Source organism: Meles meles, chromosome 21 (genome assembly GCF_922984935.1).
Source record: "Meles meles chromosome 21, mMelMel3.1 paternal haplotype, whole genome shotgun sequence".
In the NCBI taxonomy this organism is placed as follows: domain Eukaryota; kingdom Metazoa; phylum Chordata; class Mammalia; order Carnivora; family Mustelidae; genus Meles; species Meles meles.
The window spans coordinates 20,620,057-20,647,627 of NC_060086.1; the positions used below are offsets into that span (position 1 = coordinate 20,620,057).

Genomic DNA, 27,571 nt, shown 5'->3' on the forward strand with positions numbered 1-27,571 from the left:
GAGGGATGAGGGAGTTCCTCAGGGGAAAACCAAGGAAGGGTGTTGTTCTAGCAGAGGGAACAGTATCTGCAAATGCGGGGAGCTAGGGAAACCTTTGCACTGGCTCAGGAGCCTCGCCCAGATCCTATCAAGAAAGACTGGAAAAATGGGGAACACAGAACTGTCTGACTTGTTTACAGATCATCAGATCCTACTCCCCCAGGGGAATGTGCGCATGATGTGGGCAGGAAATTTGCTTTATTCTCTACTGGAGGCCCAGAGCCTAGAGGAGATATGCGGTTAATGAACAAAGGGAAGATAGGAGTGGCCCAGATTGGTTGAGGTTGGCCCAGACTGGTTGAGGTAGACAGTCCATTAAGCATTTGGACTTTGTCCTTTGGAGGTTTAAAATAGAAAAGACGCGGGATCTGAGCTGGGTGGGGGGAAGTCCCTTTGCCTGGGACCTGAAGGTTGAGGAGACCCCCCCAAGTCTTTAACTGGAGCACTGCCAAAAAAAACTGAGTGGGGTAAAGTCGACGGAAAAAAAAAAAAAGTAGAATGCGCTACGATTGACAAGTTAGCTTTTTTACAACATCCCCGTAAGGCAGGAGGTTTACAGGGGCGGAAATGGATTCCACGAGGTTCGGTGACTGCGTCAAAGTCACGCAGCCCCTTGGTGTGTAGCCCCGGGCTCGGTCCGCCCTTCGCGGCGCCGCAGGACCCAGCACGACATGAGGGCTCGACCCCGGCAGCTGGCAGCGGGAAATCGCCTTTTCCGTGCAGCAGCGGCGGGAAAACCCGGCCAACCGCAACTAAGAGGGGCGGCGGCCGCCCAGGATCTAGCGGGGAAAGAGCGACGTGCGGCGGCGAGAAGGAATTTGGGTCTCGGCGGCCGCCGTAGGAGCGGCGCTCGGATCGCCATGGCTACGGCCAGAAGCCGCGGGAGCTTCTGGGCGGTGCAGCCGCCGCGGCCCATTGGACGAGCACTGCGCGGAATCCGCGAACTGCCCCCGGCCCCGAGGGTGCAGGTGCTGGGGACCGGTCCCTGGAGGGAGCCAGGGTGTGGGGACAGCCGGGGGTGTGGCCAGGGTTAGCCTGGGGCCTGCGAGGGGGACGCCTCCCCGGGCCCCTGATCCCCACTGTGTGCACCAGGACGATGTTCGGCCTCAGTTTCTCCAAGTGGGAGTTGGGGGGCTGGGTAGTGGGCACCCCCAATCCGATGGCCCCTCTCAGCCTCCGAGACCCGGACTTTCTCTTCTTGCAGGTCCTGGACTGACGGCGTTGTCCTGACCCATGGACGTGAGTCCCGGACCCCTCACCCTTTTTTGGAGCAGCCCCCTCAGGGCCTTAAGCTCCACTTCGAGCCCCAGCCCAGACTGGAGAGGGGACTGTTTACCCAACAGAGACCCTTTCGAGCTTAGAGCTCAGGACCCGCTGTGAGAGCATGCCTGGAATACACAGACCTCACGTGGAGAGCACATTTCCGCTCTTCCTGGCAAGATGAGAACCTTGCCAAGGAATCAAGGAGGAAAGGCATCATGGGCTGAGGGAACAGCTTGGGCAGAGACTCGGGGGTGGGAGAGAGCATAGACCTTTGGGGAGCTGCTAGGACTTCAGTCTGGTTGGAGTACAGAGGAGGAGGGAGGGAGAAGTAGGCAGGGTTGGATTGGGGCTTAGTCACTGAGATAAGTTTGGACTGAGTCAGTGGGAGCCATTGATGGATTGTAAGGAAGGGAGGAATGCGCAACAGAGCTGGTGTGGAAAGGGGCAAAATTGCAAGTCGGAAAACACTTAGAAGTAACGTAGCCTGAGGGGTGGCACACTAGAGCCGAGGAATCAGAGATAATAGATACATATGGAGAGGCATTTTGAGAGCAAGATCAACAAGTCCTGGAAAATTCTTAAATGACCAACAGGTACTGATGGTCCTGAGAAGGGGATGGGAGGGAAAAGTCCCATTTGGTAAACAGGAGAGTGTAGCCCTAATGAATCAATCCCCGCCATCCAGTGACTGTTCCTGCCCTCATCCCAACCACCTCTGGCTGGGTTGTCCCTCCTGGTATTTTTGTGTTCCCCACAGCCCCTCCCACCTCCTTGTCACCCCTTCCTCCTGTGCTTGTCCAGGCCTCCTCTAGCCCGTGGAATCCAACCCCGGCTCCCGTCAGCAGTCCTTCCCTGCTACTCCCCATCCCTGCCATTGTGTTCATCGCTGTGGGCATCTATTTGTTGCTGCTGGGCGTCGTGCTGCTGACTAGGCACTGCCTGCTGGTGAGGGGCCTGGTGGAGGCCGAGGGGTGGGCTCCGGGAAGAGGAAACGGTCCGTCAGTGCCCTCATCTGCAGGCCTTTACCCTGAGGCTCCTTTGCTGTTTAGTCCCTGCATCTATCCTTAGCAGTTGTGTCTCCCCACCCCCCACGTCCCCCCACCATCTGGCTCAGATCCTAACCCCCTTCCCATCTCCTCCCTAGGCCCAGGGCTGCTGTGCCGACTGCAGCTCCCCCTGCAGGAAGCAAGGGGCCTCTAGGCCCCAGGACTATTGCTGGACCTGTGCAGAAGCCTGCGACTTCCCTCTGCCCAGCGCAGCCCACTGCCTGGATGCCTGCTGCCCCCAGCCCACGGAAGCTGTGAGTTCTCATCCCAGCCCTGACCTGGGCCCTCTCTGGGCATTCTTTTGTTGGTGGTGTTCAACAGACGTGGATTGCTGGGCATCTGCTTCGGGCTGGGCTCAGTTCTGGGGACTGGGTCAGTTGGGAGACAGCCAAAGACACCTCAAACGGCAGTATGTTACATACTTTCTTGTGCCAAAAGCTACTTGGAGAAAAGAACACAAGGGTGGCAGCTGGGGGCAGGTGTGTAACCTGAAGGGCATACTGGGTTCTGAAAATGGTGGTTACAAGAAAAATCAGCCCAGCCCAGAAGCTCCTTCTGTTCACTGAGTGAGTACGATGCCCCGGATCCTATGCCACTTTATTGACATTATCATTTACTCAGCAACCCTGAGAGCTCGGTATTTTTAAAAACCTGGATGTATATAGTTCTGAGTATGAAAAGCGTTGATTACAAAGTGTGCATGTAGAAATACATAGAAAGCACTGGCGTAGAAAACAGCTCACTAACCAAGGCCGCTACATTTTGTGTGTGCCCCTCGTATACTAAGAGACTGCTGTCACTGCTCTGGTCCCTGCCAGTATTTGGCAAAGATAGGGTCCTGCCACAGATACTCTTTCGTCCCTTCTGCTACTTGCCCTTTTTTGACTTGACATCACACCTTGACACCCCCCCACACACGCCCCCCACCCACCGCCACCAACCATCCTGTGCCTGTGTATGTAGACAGGTAAGTATTTCTGTCCTTCTTTTGTGGGGCAGGGAGGCGTTGGCTGCGGGAGGTTTGGTCACTTCTACAATGTTACATAGTAGAGTCTGGCACAGCAAATTGCTCCATTGTGTGTCAAAACAGAATCCTCGGGGAGAAGCCTGGCTCCCGGGGAAGAGGCCATTTTCGTTTTTGTGGGTTGAAAGACGGTAAATGGAATTGACCACCTTCCTATTTTGGGCTCTGATTTAGGCAGCGACGCTGTTGTCCTTGAAGTGGTGACCTTGCCCAGGAGGAAAGAGGGAGCATAAAAGATCAAGCAAATTCATAACTTGGGCTCACTGTAGTTGGTCAGATTCCTAGGAGATGTTTTGAGTTTTGACGGAAATTATGGGGCCAGAGGCTCTTCTCTTTAAAAAAAAAAAAAAAAAAAGTTTTCTTCTGTTTTCCTGGGGTGGCTTGGAAAGGGAGCCCAGGATGAGGATAAGGGGGCAAAGGGGGAAAGAAGACAACCCTGGGTCCTAAAAACTCCCTATTTTATAGGAAATGCTCAATTGCAAGACGATTTCTGGCCCCTTGTCCAGGGGATGCTGTCCCTTGCCCCCTCTTGTCAGTCCGGGCCTCTTCTCGGGCAGCGTGACGATAGAATAAGGTGCAGGGAATTCCAGACCTGCACACTCCAGGACCTGATCTACCCGGCTTCTGCCAGCACCAGGAAGGAAGGATTCTAGAATGGCCACAGGGCAGGGCAGGATCGTCGGTCCTTGAGCTGTCTTTGCACAAAGTACAGTAAGATGTCTGTTCTTCAGTTTCCTTGTAGTAACAGTAAGAACCACAAATACGACAAGGCTCTTGCCTACTTGACAGCTGTTAGAAATGGGCTTCCAGGGGCTGGAGTGACTTAACTGAGGCCCAGGCTAGGACGCAAACCCAAGTTTCTCTTCCTCTCTGGGGGAGACACCTGCCTGCCCTGCTCTTTTCGCCAAGCAAGTGGCAGAGATCTGCGCTCATTCCCCCACTCCTTCACCTACTTAAGGATCTACGCAGTCATCGCCAAGGCCCTGTGCCAGGCCTAGGGGCTCTGCAAAACAAGCTGGACTGGGCCCCAACCCACATAGGGCTTCCATGGCAGCAAAGGACAGAGAGGAAGAAGTGGGCAGTTACACGGGAGCAGGAGAAATGAGGTGATACGTAGTACGATGGCTGGTTCTCAGCCCTGTGTGTGATCAGAGACGTGGAGGAGACAGGCACAAAGCCAGGTCTCCGGGCCCCACACCCAGGAGGTCTGGCTGGGGCAAGGGGGGCACGGAGAGCTGTGGCAAGAATCCCTGCCTTTTCTCGAGTGCTCAGTATGTACTAGGCAGCAGGCTTAGTTCCTTCCACTGATTCCCCACCGTGAGCCTCTGAAGCAGGCATTCTTACTTGTTTCAGAGATGACCAAACGGAGGCTCAAAACAAAATGGAGTAGCCCCAAGGTGGGCGTGCATTTGGTTCAAATCCAGGCCTGAGCTCTGGACAGCACAGTGTTGCAAAAATCCGGGGAAAGGGAATCGAAGCCGAAGCTGTAGGGTCTCAAGAGGCACACAAGGGTTAACAGGCTTGTGGCATTCTTGTTTATGTACTGAAGTAGCAGATTCCTTCCAGAAGCCACATGGCTGCTTGTGAGAAATCCATTAGACAGTTATTAATGACTCGCTCTAACCCCTTCCAGTGGACAGAGCCCAGAAATGCTTTTAACACCCTGTCTCCGAGGTGGGGGTGGCAGAGCACACAGCGCTGCACACAGAATGACGGTGTGGGCCCCCCCAAACCCACAGAGCCCACTTCTTCCCAAACTGGGACTCCCCAGGGATGCCCCAAATCACCCCCTCATCAGATACAAGGAAACCGCTTCACTCCTCCTTCTGCCATGGGGCTTCCAGTCTCCTCCTCCTGAGACAATCCTGCTGACCGCAGCGCCAGCCCAGTTCAGACCCCTGTCCCTGCCGCCAGCAGATCCCCTTCCCTCACTGGAGCCCCTAGTGATACCTGATCTCCCCAGTCATCCGACACCGCACCCCCAAACCTCAGCTGTTGCAAAGGTCATTCCCCTATTCCTGGCTTGGCCTGGCATCTGATTGAGCCTTGCAACTGCGGCTGTCAGCTAGCTGGGCCTCAGGCCGCAAGGAGCCAATCTCCTGGCACATCCTGTGTGTGTCCCACTCCAGCCGCTTGGCCGGGCTCCAGTCCATGCGTGAAGCAGTCGCGGATCACCCCTGTCGCTGGGCAGGAGAGGAGTAGGTTGAAATAGACCAGTTCTCTCTTGTCATGAAGGGCATGCAGTCCCATTCCCCAAGAGACAGACCTTTCTTTTTCCCCTGGGAGCTGAGGAGTGCTCTCTTTTCCCAAAGAGGGGAAAATGCTTTGATTGATCCACTCATTGAGCATTCACTTGTGCCTCACATACCTGCAGAGGATGAGTCCTCGTGCTTGCTCAACGGGGACAGGAGATGAACTGTCCCCTGTCCCTGCAGGAGCTGATCGTTCTGGGCCTGGGAGGCAGTGGGGTCAAGGGGGATATCCATCTCCGAGTCTCCACTCCCTCTTTTATAAAGAGGCCTCCATGCAAGGTTCTGATAAATAAGAGAGTTGTGGCTCTTGGAAACATTTTTTTAAAAATTTGCCAATTACCATTTTCAAAGACAACTGAGATTTTTCAGAATCATTCATGATTACAGTCTGTGCCTTGCAGGGAGCAGACGCTCAGAAATAATGGACGGGGTCCTGCAGTTTGGTCTCACACCAAGGAAGAAAACAGAACCAGGTTATTTTTGTCATGGAAGGAAAATGTGTGTGTGCTCTCCCTCATCCCCTCCCTTGGAACTGAGTGAGGCCACAAGGATATAGCAGAACCAACTTTGAGCTGAATGTCAGTACTTCATGGAACAGGATTACTTGATTTTTCAGTCTCCTTGCCTATAAAAGGGGAAGAAGGAAAGAAACCCCCCCCCCCCCCCCGAATAATTTCTTCCAGCTCCTGGACTCAGTTGTTTGGAACGCTGCCTCCCTATTCATTTCTCAACAGCGCAGGGAATTGATTTGTTCCCAAGAATAGTAGATGGTACCCTCTGTTCCACTGGGCAAATGCGGCTTCCCAGGCCTCTCTGTTTTTCTCCCTGAAGAGGGAAACAGCTTAGGGGACTGGTTGCCCTTCTCTCTGCCCACCTCCCTCACCCATCTCTCCTCTCCCTCAGGGTTGGGCCCCTCGCTGTCCTCGCTGCTGTCCGCTCTGTGACTGTGCCTGTGCGTGCCAGCTGCCTGACTGCCAGAGCCTCAACTGTCTCTGCTTCGAGATCAAGCTCCGATGAGGACCCGGAGTCCTTGCCCCTTGGAGAGTGGCCAACCCCCAGGGCCCCCACGCCCTGTTCCCTGACAGGGTCTCCAGGCACCTTTTTCCAGGCCCCTGGAACCACGTATGGCCTGCCCAGCTCATTGGGCTGCGCAGAGCCTGGCTCCCAGCAGAGCAGGACTCAGAGAGCCCTTGGCCATTTGGACTGTCATTTGGAGGGCCAGGAGGGAGAGAGGCTAGCGCTCTGGCAGGGGACCCTGCCTGCCTCTCCTCCTCTCCATGTAAACCGTTATCATTGAAGGTGAGGGTGGGAGACACTGCTCACCACAGACCACCTATGGGACAAACTTGAACCTGGAGTATGAGGATATAGGGCTGCCCCAGCCACACCTTGGCTGTGGATTCTTGGTTATCTTGAGGTGAGTGTGGTGCCTGCATCTGCTCTCCCGCCAAAGGAATGGTCTGCCCAGAATCAGAAGAGCCTCCTTCAGGGCCCAGAGGGGAGAGAGGATAGAGGAGGAGGCCGGGAGAGCCACAGATCCCAGTCTCCTTTCCTCTTCTCCCTTCCCACAGATACCTGTGCAGAGATCGATTTCTCTTGACCACCTCTGAGGGCTTCAGGCTGGATTTCCAAGAAAATTTCCTCTAAGGTACTGGTGAGTGGGCAGGACCCACCCCTGCCCCGCAACTAGGGCAGCCCCAAGGCTTCCTCCCTTTTCTCACTGTAGGCCCCACGCTGGCATGAATGTCAGGGGCTTCAGGTTTCCCTAAATATAGGTCCCTGCCAGGGGATCCGTGGCAAGGAAAGGGCAGAGGTCACCGGAGGAAGTTGGGGACATGGGCTGGGGGGAGGGCAGGAGCTGCCTTATAACCCAGCCCCGGAGTGGCCTGGCTCACTCGCTGCTGACCAGGCTCTGCCCGCTCCTTCTGCCTCCTCGCAGGTGGGCGCCTCCGACGGGACACAGCAGGGATGGGGTCGGGGTCGGGCTTAATGGGTCCGGTTTAGGAAGGGAAACCTGGCCGATAGGATGAGGGGTTCAAAATGCATCGGGGGCTAACCAGCTAGGGACAGATTTTATTTGGACGGGGAAGTCAGATTCCAGGGAGGCATCTTCACAGGCACTCTGGCGCCGCATCCCCAGACTTGCTGGGGCGAGCGGTGGCTGCTGCGGGCCGGTCCGTGCCGGCCGCGGGCGGAGAGCGCCTACGCACGCGTGGCGAGGCTGGCGGGACGGGCGCGGCCGCGCCACCGGGATCCACGGCCCCGCCGCCCAGTACGAGAGCAGCCACTCTTCCGCCGGGGCTGGTGACCCTGGGAGGGGCGGCCCCGCGCCGCTGAGCCCTCAAGGGCAGCCTGCGGGCGAGGCCGGCAGACGCCCGACCTCTGGGCCCGCCCCCGCGTGACACACGCGGCCATCAGCGCAGGCCGGAAGCGGGGACTGCCCCGCGCCACCCGGCTGGGCCTGGGAGGGGAGGCTGAGCCTCCGTCTTTCCAGGCTCTTGTACCCGCTTCCCCCACTCCCCATTTCCTCCAGTGCCCCAAATCGGCTGAGTCACGGTGCCCCAGAACGCGCCAACTGGTGGGGGGGTGAAGGAGGAGGGGGGAGGAAGAGGGAGGGTGGGGAAGGAGAGGGACGGGAGGGCTCAGGCAACCCGCAGGATGTGGCCCGAGTCACGTCCTAGGGGGGCCGGGGGAGGGATCGTGTTCTCGCCGTGCTGTCCCCGCCCAAGCGCCGCCTCCGGGCTTCGCCTTTCGGGGGCGGCCTCTGCACAGTTCCTCGCCTGCAATTGGACGCCAGGGCGCCTCCGGCCCCCTTCAAGGGAAAGTAACCGGCGGAGGCTGGCGCGGTGCCTTTATAAAGCCCGGCGCCACCTCCCTCCTGCCCGCCCCCTGCGCCGCCCCCTCGGGAGCTGAATAGGCTGTGTTCCTCCTGGAACGCGCCGCAGAACCAGAGTCCTGGTGACGACGGTCGCGTTCCCTCCGTTAGTCTGCTCGCCCGCGCGCCGCCGTCCACCGCCGCACCCCGCAGATCCGCCCCTTCCCGTGCCAGGTGAGCGCCCCTCGCCAAGTGCGAAGGTCAGGGACCGTGGAGAAGGATTCTGGGGGTAGTAGGCAGCCTGACCCCATCTACCCCACCACAGTTCGGGCCCAGCATCTCGTCCTTCTCACTACCACCTACACCTAGGCTCCTGGCCCGGACTCCGCAACCTTCTCCAGCTTGAGCGCGCTCGGTTTGCTGCGCAATGCAGTGGCTCCGCGCGCTGAGTCATGGCGGGGGGAGGAAGCCGGACGAGATGGAGGGCCATTCTCTCTCTCCGCTTGCTGGGACCCCAGGTGCAAAGCATTATGGCTCCTTCGCCTCTGCGGGGGTCCTAAGAGGCAGCGAGGGGAGGGGGCCAGGCCCTATACTGCCTCAGCGTTCGGGAGAGCGTGGTTGGGCCCTGCGCTGGGAGGTGGGCGCCCCCGACGAGGGGGGAAACCCCATGGAGGCGCCTGATGCCCCATTAACACTTCTCGTGTCTTTCCTTATTGGGTGACCTTGATTGTGAGCCTGGAGCAGCTGCGGCCGTGGAAGGGGTGGGCCGCTTGCGTCTCTACAATTTTCTCAACCTCTATGAGCAGTGAGATGGATAAACCTTATTCCTAACACCACCCTGGGCTGGTTTCCCTCTGCTGCCCTTCCCTGGGCTTCTGATTATTCTCCTGTCCTTTCTTTTAACATTATTTAACACTTTCCTCCAACCCTGGGGGGAGAAGCTTGACCTTGGGATGTCCTTGAGGCTTCGGAGCCTGGGCCAGCCCTGGGATCTTGGGTGGATTGGAAGGCCCTGACAGAGGATCTGGGTTCTAATCTCAGCGCTGGCCCTTGTGCTTGTGGGACTTGAAGCACCGAACTTTTCCTTTTCTGGGCCCTTGGGTTGGGCCCTCTGCCTGTGTGTCCTTCTAAATTCTAAAATACTCCGGTTCGGTTCTGCTTCTAGGCAAGGTGACCCCATGGCAGAGCGCATGCAAGAAGGGTCCGGCTTCTACATGACCCGTCTGTCTATGGCTCTGGCCTATTGCATTGCCCCAGATGCCAGTATGCAACCCCACCCACAGCTGGGAAACACCCAGCAGCAAACAGAGTTAGGAAAGGTATTGGAGGCAGGCCTAGTATAGGGAAGTTGGGTGCAGGGGAGGGCTGGGGACAGGAAGTGGCCAGAAACCTGCTAGTGTGGAGCAGGGGAGGTAGGGAACCTTTGTCTCGATTTCCAGGAGAGGGGTCCTGCTGGTGGGGAGACCATGTGAGACCCAGCTAAGCAGTTTTCCCCGTCTGCTGCCTCTGCCCAGGAACCGACCGGCACCATGCCTTACCAATACCCAGCGCTGACCCCGGAGCAGAAGAAGGAGCTTTCTGACATTGCTCACCGCATCGTGGCTCCGGGCAAGGGCATCCTGGCTGCAGATGAGTCCACTGGTACGGGCAGAACACAGGAGGAGGAGTGCCTAGGGTCAAGGATGACCGGCTGATACCCTTATTTCCGCGTGCTGCCCCTTTGCAGGGAGCATTGCCAAGCGGCTGCAGTCCATCGGCACTGAGAACACAGAGGAGAACCGCCGCTTCTACCGCCAGTTGCTGCTGACCGCTGATGACCGCGTGAACCCCTGCATCGGGGGCGTCATCCTCTTCCACGAGACACTGTACCAGAAGACAGATGATGGGCGTCCCTTCCCCCAAGTTATCAAATCCAAGGGCGGTGTTGTGGGCATCAAGGTGAGGGGGCGGGGTCTTGAGATGTGAGAGGTGAGGTAGATCAGGGGGAGAGAAGGCCAGAGTTGTGTTGTAGGGTGGGGTGGGGTGGGGTGGGCATTGGGTTGGGAGTCTGTCCCAGGTCACTGCCAAAGCGTATGTGAGAAGAGCTAGAAAACTTCGGGGACCTGCTTGGCTTTTTTTTTTTAAAGTAAGCCCTACATTCTTTGTGGGGCTCAAACTCCCAGCCAGCTCTGAGATCAGAAGACACAGGCTCCACTGAGCCAGATAACGTGCCCCTGCTTGGCACTTTCAATCCTTGTAATTCTCAGAGCCCAGTATTCTTTTCGTCGTACAGACGGAAACCAGAAACTCAAGGCAGTGACGTGTGTGGCTCACCGGGGTGGTAATGGCGAGGAGCCCAGGCTTGCTCTGATCACATCCCCATGTATTTTCCCCTCCGGGATCAAGTATTGTGACTGAAAACATTTGCAAAGCGAGGTACCTGCTGCTCGAGAGGTTGAGGAAGGTTGAGGGCAGAGTGGAGTGCTAGAGGGCACTTGGCCCATCTCACATTGTTGGGCACTCCCCCGTAACCCCAATAGGTGGACAAGGGCGTGGTACCCCTGGCAGGAACAAACGGCGAGACTACCACCCAAGGTGAGAACTCTGCTCCCCCCCCCTGCACCAACCCATTCCAGGCCTGACCCCCCTGGGTGCTACCTGTCCCCTCCTCTGCCATGCTCTGACTTCTCTGTTCCCCTTCCAGGGCTGGATGGGCTGTCTGAGCGCTGTGCCCAGTACAAGAAGGATGGAGCTGACTTCGCCAAGTGGCGCTGTGTGCTGAAGATTGGGGAACACACCCCCTCAGCCCTTGCCATCATGGAAAATGCCAATGTTCTGGCCCGGTACGCCAGCATCTGCCAGCAGGTGGGCTGGTGGGTCCCCAGCAGGCCACCTCCCACTTCCTTTGGTTCCAGAATGTCAGCTAGCCTGCTGCTCATCTGTCAGGATACATACCACACTCGTGTACAAGACAGCTGTTCTGGAGCCTCAGCAGGCGTCCGGCTTGGGCCCATGGAGGAGGATACCCAAGGGCTCTGTGGCTGAGGGTGGGGGTGGTTCAGAGGAGATCCCTGTCTTCTGAGGTCCACTGTGGGCTATGAAGCCATGAGTTTCTGTTGTCACGGACAAAAGGTCTTGGCTGATGGCTGTGGAGAGCGGTAGGTGGGCTCTGGGTTAGGCGGCCTCGTGGCTCCCCTGTCCTCCCCACAGAATGGCATCGTGCCCATCGTGGAGCCTGAGATCCTCCCGGATGGGGACCACGACTTGAAACGCTGTCAGTATGTAACCGAGAAGGTAAGGTGCCTGCCTGGTGGTGTGGTGGCTAGACAGCTGGGCTGAGGGCCTTGGGGCTGACCTCTGTCCCCACCCTGCCCCCAGCTCCACCCCAATTCCCCTGTGGCCCTGCTCTGCTCTAGGTGCTGGCTGCCGTTTACAAGGCTCTGAGTGACCACCACATCTACCTGGAAGGCACTCTGCTGAAGCCCAACATGGTAACCCCAGGCCACGCCTGCACCCAGAAATACTCCCACGAGGAGATTGCCATGGCAACTGTCACAGCACTGCGCCGCACAGTGCCCCCTGCTGTCACTGGTGAGACCCATATCCTCTTGACCTGTGGGAGGTAGACGAACTGCACCCACAGTCCTTAGGCCCATTGGGTCAGATTTCCAGGTCAGATTCTAGAAGCTTCCACCAAAACCCAGGTTTTTGCCTACAACCACTTACTGCACTTTATTCTTTGTTGGGTAGGGATCACCTTCCTGTCTGGAGGCCAGAGTGAGGAGGAGGCATCCATCAACCTCAACGCCATCAACAAGTGCCCCCTGCTGAAGCCGTGGGCCCTGACCTTCTCCTATGGCCGAGCGCTCCAGGCTTCTGCCCTGAAGGCCTGGGGTGGGAAGAAGGAGAATCTGAAGGCTGCCCAGGAGGAGTACATCAAGCGAGCCCTGGTAAGGATGGGACTGTGTGGAGGTGGGCAGGGTACCAGGGCAACTGGAATTCTGATGAGACCTCACTCTGGCTCCTCTCCTCTCTTAGGCCAACAGCCTTGCCTGCCAAGGAAAGTACACCCCGAGTGGTCAGGCTGGGGCTGCAGCCAGCGAGTCCCTCTTCATCTCTAACCATGCCTACTAAGCGGCGGTGTCCTAAGGCTACCCCCTCAACACTCCAGCCCCTGCCCCCTCCACCCTCACTCTTGAAGAGGGGGGCCTCAGCGGGGCTCCAGGCTGCTGTTTCCCATCACTTTGCCTCCCACGTGACATTGGTGTGTGGTGTTGTCTGTATATGCTAACTCTGTCGCTCTTTCCAGCCCACTGCCAATAAACAAGTATTTAAGGGGGAGTCTGCTATCTGTGTCTGGTGTTTGGGTCAGGGGAGGGCCAGGAGGTGGCAGAGCCTAGAAGAGTCCTTGTTCTCCGTTTGTCCTTGAGAGGCAGGAGAAAATCGAATGGGTTTGGGAGAGGACCTTCCTGCTTTGTTTCTACCCTTGCCCCAGGGCTTCAAGAAGAGACCTTGTGTAATTTCCTCCGCCATCAAGGGCTTTTGCCCCTTTTTCCCAGCAGCACCCAATAAGGCTCACAGTTGGGGACTACGTGTGAGCTGTTAGGCTCAGCTGTGCTCTCAGACCCAGAAATTACAGATGCAGAAAGGCTCCTGTGAGAAAGACAGTCACTGACTAAAGCTAACGTTTCCTGAGTGCTGTGAGCCAGGCCACACAAGTCTCTCTGAGTAGGTGTTCATGCTTAAAGGCTATACTGCTTGAGATGGCACTTTCTTGATGAAGACAAGATTATTAATACATATGTCCTTCATCTACACTGTTGGCTGTTTTGTTTTCCCATCTTAACAGGAGATGAGATTAGAACTGGCTTGCTTAATCTTCTTTGGGGTGGGGAAGCCCTTGAGAAACCCAGAGTCCCTTTCCGACAGTGACCTCAGCAACACATACAGAACTGCGGGGCTCAGGTTCCAGGTTAAGCCCTGAGCCAATGCAGCTGCTGTATTACATGAAACCAGAGTGAAGGTCCTGCGCTTGACCGGTGCCATGCCCTGAACCCTTCCCGCTGGGGGGGAGCAGTTAACCTACATCGGATCTGACCTGTTAGGTTAGGTTCTGGTCATAACAAGGGACCTCATGAGTGAGTCTGCCATTTCCTGAATTTCTTGATAACCGGCCCTTTACTGTGTCAGCTTCCCTCGAGAGAAAAAATCTTGACTTTTGTGGTCTCTCTCGACCTAGCAGAATCCCTGTACTGATGCTCGTAGAACTGACTAGGACCTTGTAGGAGTTCAGGGACTCTGTCCGTCCTTCAATGCACGTTTGCATGTTGCCTACATAGAAAACCAAACCCACGCTTAGTGCTCCTCTAAACTTCTGCCTCACTTCTGTGCCTGGCTTCACTTCAGCTCTCTGTGAAACAAAGTCAAGAAAAGCAAATAGAAATTGAAGGTCAACAGAAGATAGCAAAAAGGACTTTGCTATACTTTTTTTTAAGAAGATTTTATTTATTTGACAGACATCACAAGTAGGCAGAGAGGCGGCAGAGAGAGGAGGAAGCAGGCTCCCCGCTGAGCAGAGAGACCAACATGAGGCTCGATCCCAGCACCCCGGGATCATGACCCGAGCCCAAGGCAGAGGCTTTAACCCACTGAGCCACCCAGGTCCCCCAAAAGGACTTTTCTAAAGGGAGCAGCCTGTGCAAAGGCTCAGACACCACGGAGTAGGCTTAACAGACAAGCCGTTTCCTTCAAATGTCAGTTTGGGGTTTGGGGACCTTTTGTAATAACAGTGAATTCCAGAACGTGTAAGTGATAGATGGAGGAGAAACTAGAACGAATTCCTTAAAACGGACTACAGCTTCCAGACAAGAAGAAGCAACGGAGGGATGGATGTCTGGGACTATTCTGGAATCGGGTCACGTTGACTGAGACGTAAGCTAAGTGTGAGCAAGGTGGCCTTTCTGCCTCTCACTAAGAGGTCCTCCATGGCAGGGATTTCTCCGCGGCCGTGGAAGGAGGTTTGGGCAGGATTCCTCTATCCATTGAACTTACACTGAGCTTATGCGTGCTGTGCTCGTCCGTGTTCTAAGCACTGGGGCTGCAAGGGCGACCCTCCGGGATTGTAACGGGGGAGGCCGACTCAGATAAAACGTGCAACGAAGTTAAACGCGGAGCCGCAGCTCAGCTTGCTTCCCTCACTGAGACTGGAGCGGAGCAGACTGAGGTGTCCACTTGCCTGAGCAGCACCTGCCCGCTCCGCCCGCGGTCACCCCCGACCGGAGGCAGCAGACATCCGGTTCCTCAGCTCATTTCCATTCTTAGGCTCGGGAGGTGGGGTTAGGGGCGCGGCGCGGGAGGGGGAGGGTGTGTATGACGCCACATCCGGCGTGCGGCGGAACTGATCCCCCCTTGCTTCCGCGGCGGGGCCGGAAGTAGAAGCGGCGGTGGCGGTGGCCCAAAGCGAAGGGAAGGAGGAAGGCAGGGAGCCCGGGAGCGGGAGCCAGAGTCGCGGCGGCGGTAATAGTCTGAGACCCCTGTAGGCCACCGTCCCGAACGCGGGATCGCCGGGTTCGACGGGAGTTAGCGGGGAGCAGCCAGGGCCTTGGGACTTCGGGGGATCGGGGGCCGATGTGAGAGGAGGCGGGGGTGGGGGGGTCGAGCCAGCTCCAGGATCGAGTTGCCTCCTTACCTCCACCCCCGGCGCCCCCTACGGACAGTCTGATCAACGGGCTCGTCTTCGCCTTTCTCAGGAGACCCCTGTGCGGTGCGGAGGGGGCGGCGGCCCCGGCTCTGACCCGCGCCGGGGGGGTGGGCCATGGCGGAGATCAGCGACCTGGACCGGCAGATCGAGCAGCTGCGGCGCTGCGAGCTCATCAAAGAGAGCGAAGTCAAGGCCCTGTGCGCTAAGGCCAGGTGAGCCCAGTGGTTCCACTCTTCCGGGGTTCCGGCCTGGGGCAGACCCAGCTGAGAACTTGGGGCCTCGCTCATCCTGGAATCTTTCCCAGAGAGGAGCAGAATAGGGTCACTTCCCTCGAGGAGCAAGCAGCCTGTTGGGAGAAGACAGACCTGGAGAAAGACGCTTAAAGTATTAGGTGATGTGTTTTCAGTGGTGTTAGAGAGTTTTAATAAAAAGTATTTAAGAAGCTCAGGGAGACAGCCCTACTTGGGGGGAACAGAGGTTTCTTGGAAGAACTGAACTTTGGGGACAGGCCTTGAAGAGTAAGATGATAAAAGGGAATGTCCACGAGGATAAAAGTTCAAGGCGGAAAAGCTAAAGACTCTGGTTTATAAAATTCTTTTAACTCTAAAAACAACTCCTAAAGGCGGGTGGTACTGTCCCCGTGTTGCAGGTGAGGACTCACGTCCAGAGTCAACCAGCAAGTAAGGGATGGAGTCTGAAGCCAGCGCTCCACGTCCTGTCTCTTTCCAGGCCTTAATGCGAGACCGTGGAGTTGGGTCACCTCGTGTTCTGTGTGAAGTGGTAGCAAATGAGCCAGAGTAGAGTCAAACCTGACGTGGCGGGAGACCCCTGGGAAGAAGGATGACGTGGTGGTTAAGAGCTCAGGCTTCGGAATGCGATGGTTCTAGGTTGGAATGTGAGTGCCGCCACTTACTGGCTCTTTCGGTGATCGTGAGGTCTCTGCACGGTTTCTTCATTTGTCAGGAGGGAGTAATAGTATTTAAGAAGATGGTGGTGAAGTACCAGTAAACTGGCGCTTGGGACGAGCTCGGTACCGCGCGTTGGTACAACGTAAGCGCTCAGTAGTCTTCAGATGTTGGTGTTAGTACCGAGTAGGACGAGGCTACTGCCCATAAGGACTGACGTCACCAGGGAAGGCCTCCAAGAGCAGGTGGAGTGGAGGCTCTGAGATGTGTGGGCACCAGTGAGAAGACCACTTACCCGCCTCCTCTGAGGTACTCTTCGTGGCTTGTAGCACACTGGGGATGATGGGGAAAGGGCCAGCAGAATGACCCTACATTTGTTGAACAACAGGCCCGCTGTTATACAACAGGCCTCACACTGACACGCAACTTCTGTCTTCCTCACAGCAGTCTTTTTGAGGTTGGAACTATTTGCTCCCTTTTACATGACTCCTAGAGGCCTTGTGACTTGACTGAGGTCACCCAGAGAGAAAGTGGCCGCTTGACCTCTGAACTGTGGCTCTCAGCCCCTTGCTTGGCTTTACCTCAGACAGACCCACAGCGGCCAGACCAGGCCTGTTTGACGAACAGGCAAGGCCTCGTTTTAAATGCGTGTCTGCAACTCTGTGTTTTGCCAGCTCAAGAAAATTTCCCTGACTGGACCGGCCCCGAGGTGTTTTTAGTCATCCCTGTTCCCTCAGCCTTGAGAGGCATTTTTAGGAACTCAAACCAATTGTTGCTTGGCACCCTTTTTTTTCCTGTAAGACTCACCTTGCCTGAGGGCCTGAATTGACTTGGTGGTGCTGGTAGCTAGTGCTTGCATCTAGAGAGCTAGTCGCCACGTTCTCTGTATGGATTAGCGTAGTAAGAGAGCAGAGGGTTTTTTTTTTAAAGATCTTACTTACTTGAAAGAGTGAAACAGAGGGAGAGACCACCAGTAGGGGGAGAGGGAGACTCCCTGCTGAGCAGGGAGCCTGACGTAGGGCTCAATCCCAGGACCCTGAGATCATGACCTGCGCTGAAGCAGATGCTTAATGGACTGAGCCACACCAGTGCCCCAGAGCGGAGGGTTTGAATCAAGTGGTCTCCAGTGAATTCCAGCTTTGTCACTTGTAAACAGTGTGACCCTAGTCAAGTCACTTTACCTCTTCAAAACTTTGATGTCATTATGGAGCTCAAATGGGATTCTGGGTATGCAGGGACAGGGACTGGGATTTCGGCAGGCACTTCCTAAAGGTGGCATTTGTTGTGGAAGTAAAGGTGGGCAGGTGTGAGCCCTGAGAGGGCAGATGATGTGCTGTGAGTGACAGAGCTGGGGTCGGAGGCTGGCCCCTGTTCCCAGAGTGTGCTGGGCCCTGCCAGCCCCGGGTCGGTGGGGGCGTTAGACCCGGAATCTGTGGATGAGACTGGCACGGATTCTTAGTCAGTTAGGCTTCTGAGTTCTACTTCTTTCACTCTCCAGCTTTGTGACCTTGATCCTGCCCTTTTTTTCGCTAAGCTTCGGTTTCTCTGTCAGATGAGGACGAAAAGAACCTCAGCTGGTCAGCTGGGAAGGTCGTCACAAGCAGTTGATGTGGAAAGATGCTGGACACAAGAGCCAGTCCCGGTGGGAGGGCCTGGTTGCCAGATGGGCCCTCAGACCCAGGCCAGGGCTTCTTCCTGTTCTCAGAAAGCCAAGCAAGCACACTTCCTTCCAGCTGCCTTTGTCAGAGAGCGTACGCTCGGGGACGTAGGTAAAACCACCTGAGCTCGGGGGGCTCCTAGTCTGCTAGGAGGGCTGGCAGGGAAAGGTAGGCAAGTGCCCTGGGCCCTCCCATACCAGAGCAGTTTGATAACAGCGCCAGACCCCAGAGCCAGGCGTCCTGGTTCAGGTCCGCCCTGTTGGACTGTGGCCAGTTTACTCATCTGAGCAGTGGGCGGCACCACAGTGTCTGCCTTTGGGGTGGGCTCTTCCATCGTGTCATGGACGCAAAGCTCTTACTACGGTCCCAGGGCAGGGCGTGATCTAGAGTGGTCGCTGCTGCTGTCATCAAGGTGGAAACCCGGAAGCATGGCGCCTCTTCTGTTGGCTGTTACTGACCGAGTGGTGTTCTGTCACGAACTCCCAAGTAGTAATAGACTCCACTGCAGGGAGAAATGAAAGAACAAAGTTGTCATCCCCCTCTAAATAAGGAAAAAGCACAACGCAGGTCTTTGACGGTGTGTCTGATGACTGGGTGCCTTCGGACGGTCTGGGCGAAGCCTCCGTGATGGGCAGAGAGGGACTGTCAGCTCAGCGGGGGACACGGTCTCAGAGTGCTCCAGGCCGAGAGAGCGGCATGAGCAGAGGGCTCTGTGCGCAGAGGAGGTCTGTTTTCTGGAATGAGCCCTGGATGTGTGAAAGAGGGCAGCAAGGAGGGTCAAGGCTCAGAAAGCCACTGCCTCCTTGGAAGGGCTTTGGATGCAGTAAGAGTCTGGGCTCTGGCCTTGGGGAAGCACGGCCAGCCCATCGTGGTTCAAGGACTACCTCTTAGCCTCCCCTCAAAGAGATGAGGAATCGGGCTGGGCTGGCCTGGCTGTGGTGACCCTGGTCTTCTCCTGTCTCCAGAGAGATCTTGGTAGAGGAGAGCAACGTGCAGAGAGTGGACTCGCCAGTCACAGTGAGTACCGTCTGTCCTTTCAGAGCCCAGCTTGGGCTTTCAGGTGCGTGGGCATTCCCCTTAATCTTGGCGGCTGCCGAGATCTACCCCTCATCCCTGAGAGCCCCGAAGGCTGTGTGTCTGCTCCCTCTCATGTCTTCAAGGGAGCTTTGCTATTCGAAATGGATGTTACGGGAAGGCTCTTTTGATTCGTTGGGGGGATGCGCTTGGCCTGAGCAGAAGGCCTCTTAATATGGGAGTGATTCTGCTGCACACGTTCACGTAGTAGCTTTCGTCTGTCTGGGTTCTTTGAGGGGAAGAGGGAGAGGAGAGGCCCAGGTCCTCCAGAAGCTGTGGGTCTGGCTGGAAAGACCCGGCTCTAGCTCTTCCCCTCCCAGAGCAGTTGGCACTCCATGTGGGATGGGGTATGATTCTGGACCAGGCGAAGTCAGGGTAGGAGAGTAGATTTTTGGCCCTGAGAAGTCGAGACTTGGCCAGGAGTGGTGAGGAGCTCCCAAAGCCGCGGGTGTTTTAAAGGCTGGTCTCCGGGAGCAGAGCTTTCAGACTCTTGAGTTCCGACCCACCTCTCCTCACCTCCCAGGTGTGTGGCGACATCCACGGGCAATTCTATGACCTCAAGGAGCTGTTCAGAGTAAGTGTGGGGCGACTTGGGGACAGATGACCTGGGGGCTGGCTGGGAGCCCTCCCCCCCCATTGAGAGCGGAAGCTTTGAGTTTGGCGCATGGCGGGCAGGTGAGGGGCTCTGGTTAGGTGGGCCATCGGAAGGGGGCTGCCGCTTGATTGGCAAACAGGCCACCATGGTGTGGGACATTTTGGAACCAACCAGAATTTTCCTACCTCCCCCCAAGGTGGGTGGCGACGTCCCTGAGACCAACTACCTCTTCATGGGGGACTTTGTGGATCGCGGTTTCTACAGTGTCGAAACGTTCCTCCTGCTGCTGGCACTTAAGGTGGGAACCCAGGCTTCGGGTGCTCATAGCTGGGCCCTCGGGCCTGACCTGTCTCCTTTCTGCCCTTGTCTCCTGACCCATCCGTCCCCAGCTCTGAGCTGTGCTGCTGGGGTCCGGCTTGCCAGGGGGTGGGCAAAGCCACTTTCCTTGCCTCGAGGGGCCCCTGGAGGAGAAGCAGGAGCTGTGCATTGGAGGGGAGGGAAGAGAAGACCCCCGTGTTCAGGCAGTGGCAGGGCATGGAGTTCGCCTAGGTGTGGTGTCCATTGGTGGGCGAGATGACAGGGCACCGGGGGGTCTGGGTAGGGACCTGTTGGTGATAGAGGAGCCAGTGAGTACATGGTTGATGGAGTGGGGTAAGCCTCAAATCCCCCAGAGGAGGGACATGGGCCTGTGAGGTGGGTGCAGCAGGATTCCCGGCGGTGGCGGGGGTGAGGAGGACTGGGAGGGTGGTGGTGTGTGGCTGACACACGTGGGGAGCTCTGGGAGGGGTGCATGAGCTGACATGGGAGGGACCGAGCCCAGCCCCCAGCCCCGTGTGGGTGGCTTCCCGCAGGTTCGCTATCCTGACCGCATTACCCTGATCCGGGGCAACCATGAGAGCCGCCAGATCACGCAGGTCTATGGCTTCTACGACGAGTGTCTACGCAAATACGGCTCAGTGACTGTGTGGCGCTACTGTACTGAGATCTTTGACTACCTCAGCCTGTCGGCCATCATCGATGGCAAGGTAGGCCAGCCACCAGGCCCTGCGGGGATGGGACGGCGAGGAGAGGCACAGGGAGAGGCATGGGGCTCAGCTCGCCTCTGCTCCATTCTTGTCTTCCTGTAGATCTTCTGCGTGCACGGAGGCCTGTCCCCCTCTATCCAGACCCTGGACCAGATCCGGACGATTGACCGGAAGCAAGAGGTGCCCCATGATGGGCCCATGTGTGACCTGCTCTGGTCTGACCCCGAAGGTGAGGGCAGGCTGGTCGGCAGGAGGGCGGGTCCCCTTCAGTTTGGCAGGAGACCGAGGAGGTCCTGTGGTTAAAGGGACAGTTAAAGGTGACAGTGTGGAACGGACAGTCAGGCGAGGCGGTGGGGAAGAGAGGAGCGGGGCCGGGTCTTCATCAGTACCCTCGGTGGGGACGGGGAGCATGGGCTGAGCTCAATCTCCGAGAGGGGTTGGGCGTGTGTCTCATCGCTCAGAGGCTTGTTTGGGACAAAATCATCTGAGCTCTCAGTGTGGAGGGGCTTCTGCAGCGGGTGGACTCCCGGAACACTGGCCCTGTGAGGACCCCTCATTTTGTGGGGTTCCCCGGCCTGTCTGGAGCAGAGCTGAGACTGAAAGCCGAGTCTTCTGAATCCCAGTCCAGAACTCCTGTGGTCACACAGCTTCCGCTCCCTCACTGCCCTGCCCGCGTGCCCGACCAGCCCTCCCAGGGGGGCGGGAAAAACCTCTTCACACCGACTGGACGCGCACGGTCATCATCAGCACTTCCTTTTACTTTCGGGTACACCTGTTATGGCCAGTAAATCACATGGTCACTCTGATTATGGGGTAGCTCCAACTATCCGAACATCTGTCTCCTTTGGGTCTTATCTGCTCCAGCACTTGCTGCCCTGTCCCCAGGATCCCCCAGAACACACTCGGGCCCTGGGCACTGGCCCCATGGACCTGATTGGGAGAAGGGGATGGGATGTTCTCTGTTGAAGGGCGGTGGGTACTGGAGAAGCCTTGAGGACACCCTTTCCCCTCATCCCTACCTTCCTTTGCCTCAGACACAACAGGCTGGGGCGTGAGCCCCCGCGGGGCTGGCTACCTGTTCGGCAGTGACGTGGTAGCCCAGTTCAATGCGGCCAACGACATTGACATGATCTGCCGTGCCCACCAACTGGTGATGGAAGGTTACAAGTGGCACTTCAATGAGACTGTGCTCACTGTGTGGTCGGCACCCAACTATTGCTACCGGTGAGCCGCCCGGGGCCAGGCGGTCGGGGTGGGGGTGGGGAGCCGGGCCGAGCCACGTCACTGACCCACCGCCCTCCCGCTTCCAGCTGTGGGAATGTGGCAGCCATCCTGGAGCTGGATGAGCATCTCCAGAAAGATTTCATCATCTTCGAGGCTGCTCCCCAGGAGACCCGGGGCATCCCCTCCAAGAAGCCCGTGGCCGATTACTTCCTGTGATCCCTCCAGCCCCCTGGCCCTCGGACCACTGTGACTCTGCCCTCTTCTCCAGACGGAGGCTGGGCATCGGGGGGCTGTCTCGGCTCTGCTCTCCCCCCGGAGAGGGCACTTCGAGGGTGAGGACTTTTCTCTGGAGAGGCTCGGAGCCTCAGCTCCATGCTCCTCTCCTTTCTCCCCACTTGAACCATGGAGTTTCCAATAATTTTCTGGTTTTCTTTTTTTCCTTTTTCCTTTTTTTTTTTTTTTGTTTGTTTTTAGATAAAAAATTTTGAGAGAAAACAAAAATTCTAATAAAAGGAGAAAAATGGCCTTTGGGTTTGTGTCAGACTTAATCTGTCACAAGCAGCAACGCCAGCCTAGGACTTGGGGGGCACAGAGGACCTTGACTGCCCCGGAGACTCCTGGTCTATATCTAGTGACAGTGACTGTTCCCAGAAGACTTGCCACATGCTAGGTAGAGGGCTGGGTTCTCAGAAGCAGCCTCATTTAATTCTCAAAACAAGTGAGCATCAGGACATTCTGATTTCCCCACTTCCCTGAAAAGGAAATAGCCCCAGAGCTGTTGATTCACACGCATGAGGTCAAGCAGCTGGAAACTGGCAAGTCAAAATCGGGGCCCAGGTCTCCCCACAAAACCTTCACTCACCCAGCCCCGCCCAGGGCTAAATAGCATTAGCTGATGTTTTTAGAGCACCGAGGTCTTTGGAGTTTTATTAACAAAAATACTCTGGTCCTGAGAGCAGACCGGTGTGGCTTGCACTGGGGCGAGGGGGTAGAACTTGCAGAGCCCAAGGGTGAGGCCCAAGAGGTGGGAGTGTTGGGCAATGGCCCCATTTGGCCAGGCAGAGCCTCCCTCCATTCACACCGAGGTGAGAGCCTGGAAGGGGAAGCTGGCCCCAGCTGGACTCCCAGCAGCTTAGCCAGAGCTTTGAAGCTGGGGTGGGTGGGAGTGAAATCAAAGTGTGAAGTGGGGTGGGGGAGGCCCCAGGCAGCCATTTGGCAGGGGGGATGGGGCCAGTGGAAGGGATGGGGCCACAGGCCTGGGGGAAGGGCAGCAGAGGTCCGTGATGGAAGATGGGGTGGGGTGGGGGGAGGCAGAGGGCCCAGGGAGACCTCAGTACATTGGTTTGGAGCCCACATCCAGGTAAGCCCCAGGGCTGGGGTAGGCAAGGGGGAAGGGGCCCCCCTGGAGGAAGTGTGAGGCAAAGGGTGCTGGGGGAGCAGTGGCTGGGTAACCCGAGCCCCCTGGCCCAGGCTGCAGCTCCAGGAACGCAGCTGAGTAGGGTGCTGGATGCCCCGAGTCTGGAGCCTCAGGGAAGCTGGGGTTCCTGAAGTAAAGAGACGTGTCAGAATGGGGGAAAGGCACCCCCAACCTGGAGGAGCCGAGCTCTTGTGCCCTTGTCCAACTCGCCTGGTTGGAAGGTGACTGGGGGCTCCGTGAAAAGCCGCAGGGTGCAGCAGGTAGGCTTCAGCGCTGGAGCCGCCGCACGGAGGAGCTGGGGCCGGGGCAGCTTTGCGGGGGGCCGGGGCCTGCTCTGGATCTGACTCACGGACGTCCCCACCCAGTGTGGAGTCGCAGGGACCGCCTGGTGCATCTGGGCAGATGGAGGGGACAGACCGGGCTAAGGAGGACTGGCACCTGAGGACCGGCCCCCGTCACTACTGAGACTATGCTCACCTCCGCTCCCATAGGCCTCTGCGGCTCCAGGCTCTGGACCCCGCAGTTTCCTCTTCACACGGGCATCTCGCTCCCTGGAGAACAGTGATGATGATGATGATGATGATGATGATGGTGGTAATAATAGCACCTGCGAGGTGCCAAGCATTTCACCCTCCCAGGGACCCTGTCGGGCAGGTGCCATAATTATACCCATTTTACAGATGAAGGAACCGAAGGCCAGAGAACTAAGTGACTAGAAAGTGGCAGAGTCGGGTTCGATTTCCCCCTTAAAACTTTCCAGTGGTTTCCTGCTGCGTGTATTGCATTTGGGAAACGGTTTCCCAAGCTAGAAGGCCAGGGCATGGTCTGAACCCAGCTCACCCCGCCCGGCTTGCCGAGTCACCCTTAGCTGGCGTCCTCTTCCGTCTGCCCCTCCTCACCTCTTAGCTCATCCTTGTCTCATTCCCCTTCTTGTCTCACTTCCTCAGGGAAGTCCTCCCGACCTCCCATGGCATGACACAACCTCCCTCACGACATCTGTCCACGGTTTACATTTGTAAGGGTGACCCTTTGATGGATGGCTCCCTGTCTGTACCCGCCTTGAGGGCAAAGGATGGCTCTGAGGGAGCTGAACTCTACTCAGAATAGAAGCCGAGTCCTAAATAAACCTCCACTATCCAACGTAACGTGGCTCCCCTTCACCTCTGACTTGCCTCTTCCTCTCCAGTCGCGCTGCAGGCGCGCTCCTCCCTCATGGCCCTCGCACAGGCTGTTCCCACTTCTTGGCCCACTCTTCCTCAGATACCCACTCTACGTCCTCCAGGACTTGACCAGGCCTCTTAAACTAATACAGACCTCACTCCGGTCCTTCCTATCTTCCTTCCTGCCTTTATTTCTTTTCTCTTTAGAACCCATCCCTGGCATATTATATTTTACTTATTTCTCTCTGTTGACCTGCCTGCTCTGTCCCCTAGAGGACCAGTCCCATCAGGGCAGGGCCCTTGGTTTTGTTCACGGATGGGTCTCCAGCGTCTGGAACTGTGCCTGGCACACAGCAGGTGCTAAATGGGAAGCCGCGAGGGAATAAATGTCTTTACTTACGGCTGTGTCCCTGGCACACGGTGGTCGGCTCACAAGCATTTGTTGAACGAACGAGGGAATGAATGAACAGTGCCCACCTCTTACAGTTTCTGCCGTTCTCCCGGAAGCCCTTGGCAAAGGGATTGGCGGCGATCTTCAGTTGTGTGATCTGGAGACACACATCCAGGGTCAAAGCTCCCACCGCCCAGGGCAGAGCCCACCCCTCCATCCCCTCCCCACCCACCCACCCACACTCCCCGAAGCTGGGTCACTCACCCGCGGGTTCTGGTAGGCTGTCACAGAGATGAATGCCGTCTCAGGGAAGCGGAAGGAGGCGACGCCCCCCCAGTGCTGGCTGCAGAGCTGGGCGGCCCGCACCAGGTGGATGCGGGGCTGGTACTTGTGCATGGAGTGCAAGATCAGCTGGGAGAGAAGGACCGAGGTGACTCCCTGCCCGCCCAGGGGGGCCCCCACACCCACCCCTCAACTTGTCCTCCCCGCCAGCTGGGGCCTCACATGGCCATGGGGGTCCAGGGTGCTGTTGGTGAGCTTGACACGATGGAAGGACACAGGCTGCCGCATCCAGTGGGCACCCGTGGCAGGAGAGTCGGGGTGAATATAGACGCGGTCAGGCAGGCGGGGCTCCGCCTTGCCGCTGGGCTCCCAGCGCCGGCCCTGCCAGCGGTAGCGAGCCCCGTCCACTGGAACCACATCCAGAAGAAACAGGTAGCGGGCCTCGGGGTCCAGGCCAGTGACTGAGACTCGGCAAGCAGGGAACATGCGCCTGGACAGGGGAGGGGATGGGAGAGGCCTGGCACTACCGGCTGGGGCTGGGAGGGGACACAGCGCCGGCAGGGGGCACAGCCGCCGTGGGCTCACCCAGCTTTGGCAGAGAAATGTCCACGGAGGTGGAATTAGAATTCAGAGGGCAAGGTCTTGGAGCTGGAGGCATGTCTCATCCCATTTTACACTTGGGAAACAGAACAGACAGGAGATCTGACCAGGGTCACAGGGCAGATTAGGACCAGAGCCAGGACCCCTGACTCCTGGCCCCTTCCAACTCCATCCACAGAAGCAATAGTGACACACTTCTGTCCCTATAATCTTGCCAGGAGTCTGCTGCTCTCCACTCTGGTCTCCTCACCTAATCTCCAGCACCAGAGTCTACACTGCTGGCCAAACCTGGTTCAGGAAAAAAAAAATGTCCTGCCCGCATTGGGACAGAGGACTTAGCATGCTCGGGCCTGAGTTCCCGGCCTGGAAAGACACAGGCCACACACTGGCCACATCCCTGCCTCCAGGGTGACCCCAGACCTAGTCACATACTGACTCTGATTCCGGCCAGACTTCCCTGAATGCTGGTCACTGGCTGGCCCTTGACCCTAGTGGTAGTGTCCATGCTGGCCCTGGCCGCAGGCTGACCCCCGATTTGGGCCACAAATGAACCTATCACCCAGCCAGACTTTCTGACCCAGGCCCAGACCGACCTAGGACCCGTGCTATATAGGTTGGTCCCTAAACCATCTACAGATTCCACAGACTGACCCTCAGTCCTTGCCACCAAATGACCCCGATCCAGCCCTAGAGTAACCCTTGACCCAGGCCACACTCACACCCTGAACTTAGGCAGAGCTCTAGACCCTCTAGCAACCCCTAGACCTAGCCCCATCACCAGGAACTCTGCCTTTCCCAGAAGACCCCCCAACCAGGCACACACTGGGCCCTTTGACCCTGGCCCAGTCCCTCACCTCCCAGCTTTGGTGATGATCATCTCTGTTCCCACAGAATTGAACTCTTTCCACAGCTCCCGGTTCTCCAGGCTCAGGCTGACTCCGGGGAGTGAATGAAGGGCCTCGGGGGCTGGGGGGGCTGGCTCGGTGCCCAGGGCTGGGGGCAGCGGGGGCAGGGGTGGGGCAGCGCCCAGGGTGCAGGGAGCAGCCTCAATCCCTGAGAGGAAGCAATCCAACTTGGGAGTGTCCAGATCTGGAGAAGGGGTGGGGGGCAGAATGAGGAGCCAGCAGAGGGCCACAGCCCCCAGCGGTCCCAACACAGGAGCTGGTCCCCATGCTCACCAGGGTAGCGGTAGCCCTCTGCCAGGGCAGGCGGGAAGCTGGAATCTGTCCCCGGCTGGGGGGGCCCAAGGCGGTAGCCTGTCCCCAGAGAGGGGTACAACTCTCGTGGATGGTACATGGTGTACTCCCGTCTGGCCTCAGGTCACGCTGCCTAGAGTCAGTCCCCCGGTGCTGAGAAATGCCCCCTTTATAGCTCACAGCTCAGCCCCTTCCAGACCCAGGATCACAGCCCCTCCCCTATTTGGGGCCCTGGAGCTGGGCTGGGGTGGAGACCCCTGGGGCCTGGAAGGGGTCTAAGAGGGGGCCGGATACCTGGGTACCCTCCCCTTCTCTCCCCCCACTCCAGGCTTCATTAGCTCCGACCCCCTGCCCCCTCATTACATAATTAACTCCTCGGCCTGATTGATCCCCGGGGCTCGACAGGGACGCAGTTTGGCGCTTCCGGCCAGCTGGTCCCCGTTCCCACGGGGGGAGCCCCGGCTAGGGATAAGCTACTGAGGGGCGGGGCCTCGACCCTGGGATGGAGCCTAGAGTCCTGGGGCAGACCTTGGCGCCCCAGACTTTTCTAGCAGGTACCCCCTGCCCCCTTCACTTGGAAGCCAGGGCTCAGAGGGATGAAGCATGACTGGAGGAAAAGAGCAGGGCTGGAGGAACTCGGCATGAGCTTGTTGTTACGCGGGGCACTGGGGACCTCGAGGAGTCCGCAGCCGAGGCCCGAACCCCTGGAGTCCTTCCTTCCTGTTTCCCGTTCTGCAAAACCTCTACCCTCCGCAGAAACTCCGAGGTGCAAACGCACGCACAGCTCGACAGTCTCTGACTGCTGGCGCCGGGATTTCCCAGAAGGTCCCGCGCGGGGGAACCCTCGGAACTACACTTCCCAGCAGGCCCAACGCGGAGATTCGGAAGAGGGACGACTGGACAGATGCCGCTGGGGCCGCTGGAAT

At 57.5% G+C, this 27,571-nt stretch overlaps 4 protein-coding genes across 6 annotated transcripts; 3 read left to right on the forward strand and 1 right to left on the reverse strand.

Moving 5' to 3' along the window:
• The first annotated feature begins 626 nt into the window (after positions 1-626).
• Positions 627-9,946, forward strand: LOC123934015 (keratin-associated protein 10-11). Its single transcript, XM_045993870.1, has 7 exons — positions 627-1,007; positions 1,244-1,278; positions 2,104-2,247; positions 2,447-2,602; positions 6,528-7,041; positions 7,196-7,272; positions 9,879-9,946. The coding sequence occupies exons 2-5, from the start codon at positions 1,273-1,275 to the stop codon at positions 6,639-6,641; spliced, it is 420 nt and encodes a 139-aa protein (XP_045849826.1). The 5' UTR covers positions 627-1,007; positions 1,244-1,272; the 3' UTR covers positions 6,642-7,041; positions 7,196-7,272; positions 9,879-9,946.
• Positions 8,483-12,759, forward strand: ALDOA (aldolase, fructose-bisphosphate A). Of its 2 annotated transcripts, XM_045993868.1 has the most exons (10): positions 8,483-8,673; positions 9,605-9,758; positions 9,954-10,080; positions 10,166-10,377; positions 10,959-11,013; positions 11,123-11,283; positions 11,629-11,712; positions 11,835-12,009; positions 12,169-12,368; positions 12,457-12,759. In XM_045993868.1, exons 2-10 carry the CDS (start codon positions 9,618-9,620, stop codon positions 12,550-12,552), a joined length of 1,251 nt encoding a protein of 416 aa, XP_045849824.1. In that variant the 5' UTR covers positions 8,483-8,673; positions 9,605-9,617; the 3' UTR covers positions 12,553-12,759. The 2 variants fall into 2 exon arrangements, with proteins under 2 accessions (XP_045849824.1, XP_045849825.1); XM_045993869.1 differs by lacking the exon at positions 9,605-9,758 and having other exon boundaries at positions 8,486-8,673.
• Positions 12,760-14,810: 2,051 nt separating this feature from the next.
• Positions 14,811-22,123, forward strand: PPP4C (protein phosphatase 4 catalytic subunit). Of its 2 annotated transcripts, none has more exons than XM_045994072.1 (9): positions 14,811-14,934; positions 15,168-15,330; positions 18,647-18,698; positions 19,279-19,329; positions 19,547-19,648; positions 20,202-20,375; positions 20,478-20,604; positions 21,410-21,599; positions 21,686-22,123. In XM_045994072.1, the coding sequence occupies exons 2-9, from the start codon at positions 15,233-15,235 to the stop codon at positions 21,813-21,815; spliced, it is 924 nt and encodes a 307-aa protein (XP_045850028.1). In that variant the 5' UTR covers positions 14,811-14,934; positions 15,168-15,232; the 3' UTR covers positions 21,816-22,123. The 2 variants fall into 2 exon arrangements, with proteins under 2 accessions (XP_045850028.1, XP_045850026.1); XM_045994070.1 differs by having other exon boundaries at positions 14,844-14,953.
• Positions 22,124-22,929: 806 nt separating this feature from the next.
• On the reverse strand, positions 22,930-26,938 carry TBX6 (T-box transcription factor 6). The gene is made up of 8 exons (XM_045993817.1): positions 26,628-26,938; positions 26,304-26,538; positions 25,072-25,339; positions 24,832-24,978; positions 24,654-24,724; positions 23,494-23,567; positions 23,227-23,410; positions 22,930-23,143 (listed from the first exon to the last, which is right to left on the reverse strand). Exons 1-8 carry the CDS (start codon positions 26,743-26,745, stop codon positions 22,930-22,932), a joined length of 1,311 nt encoding a protein of 436 aa, XP_045849773.1. The 5' UTR covers positions 26,746-26,938.
• Between the last annotated feature and the right edge of the window lie 633 nt (positions 26,939-27,571).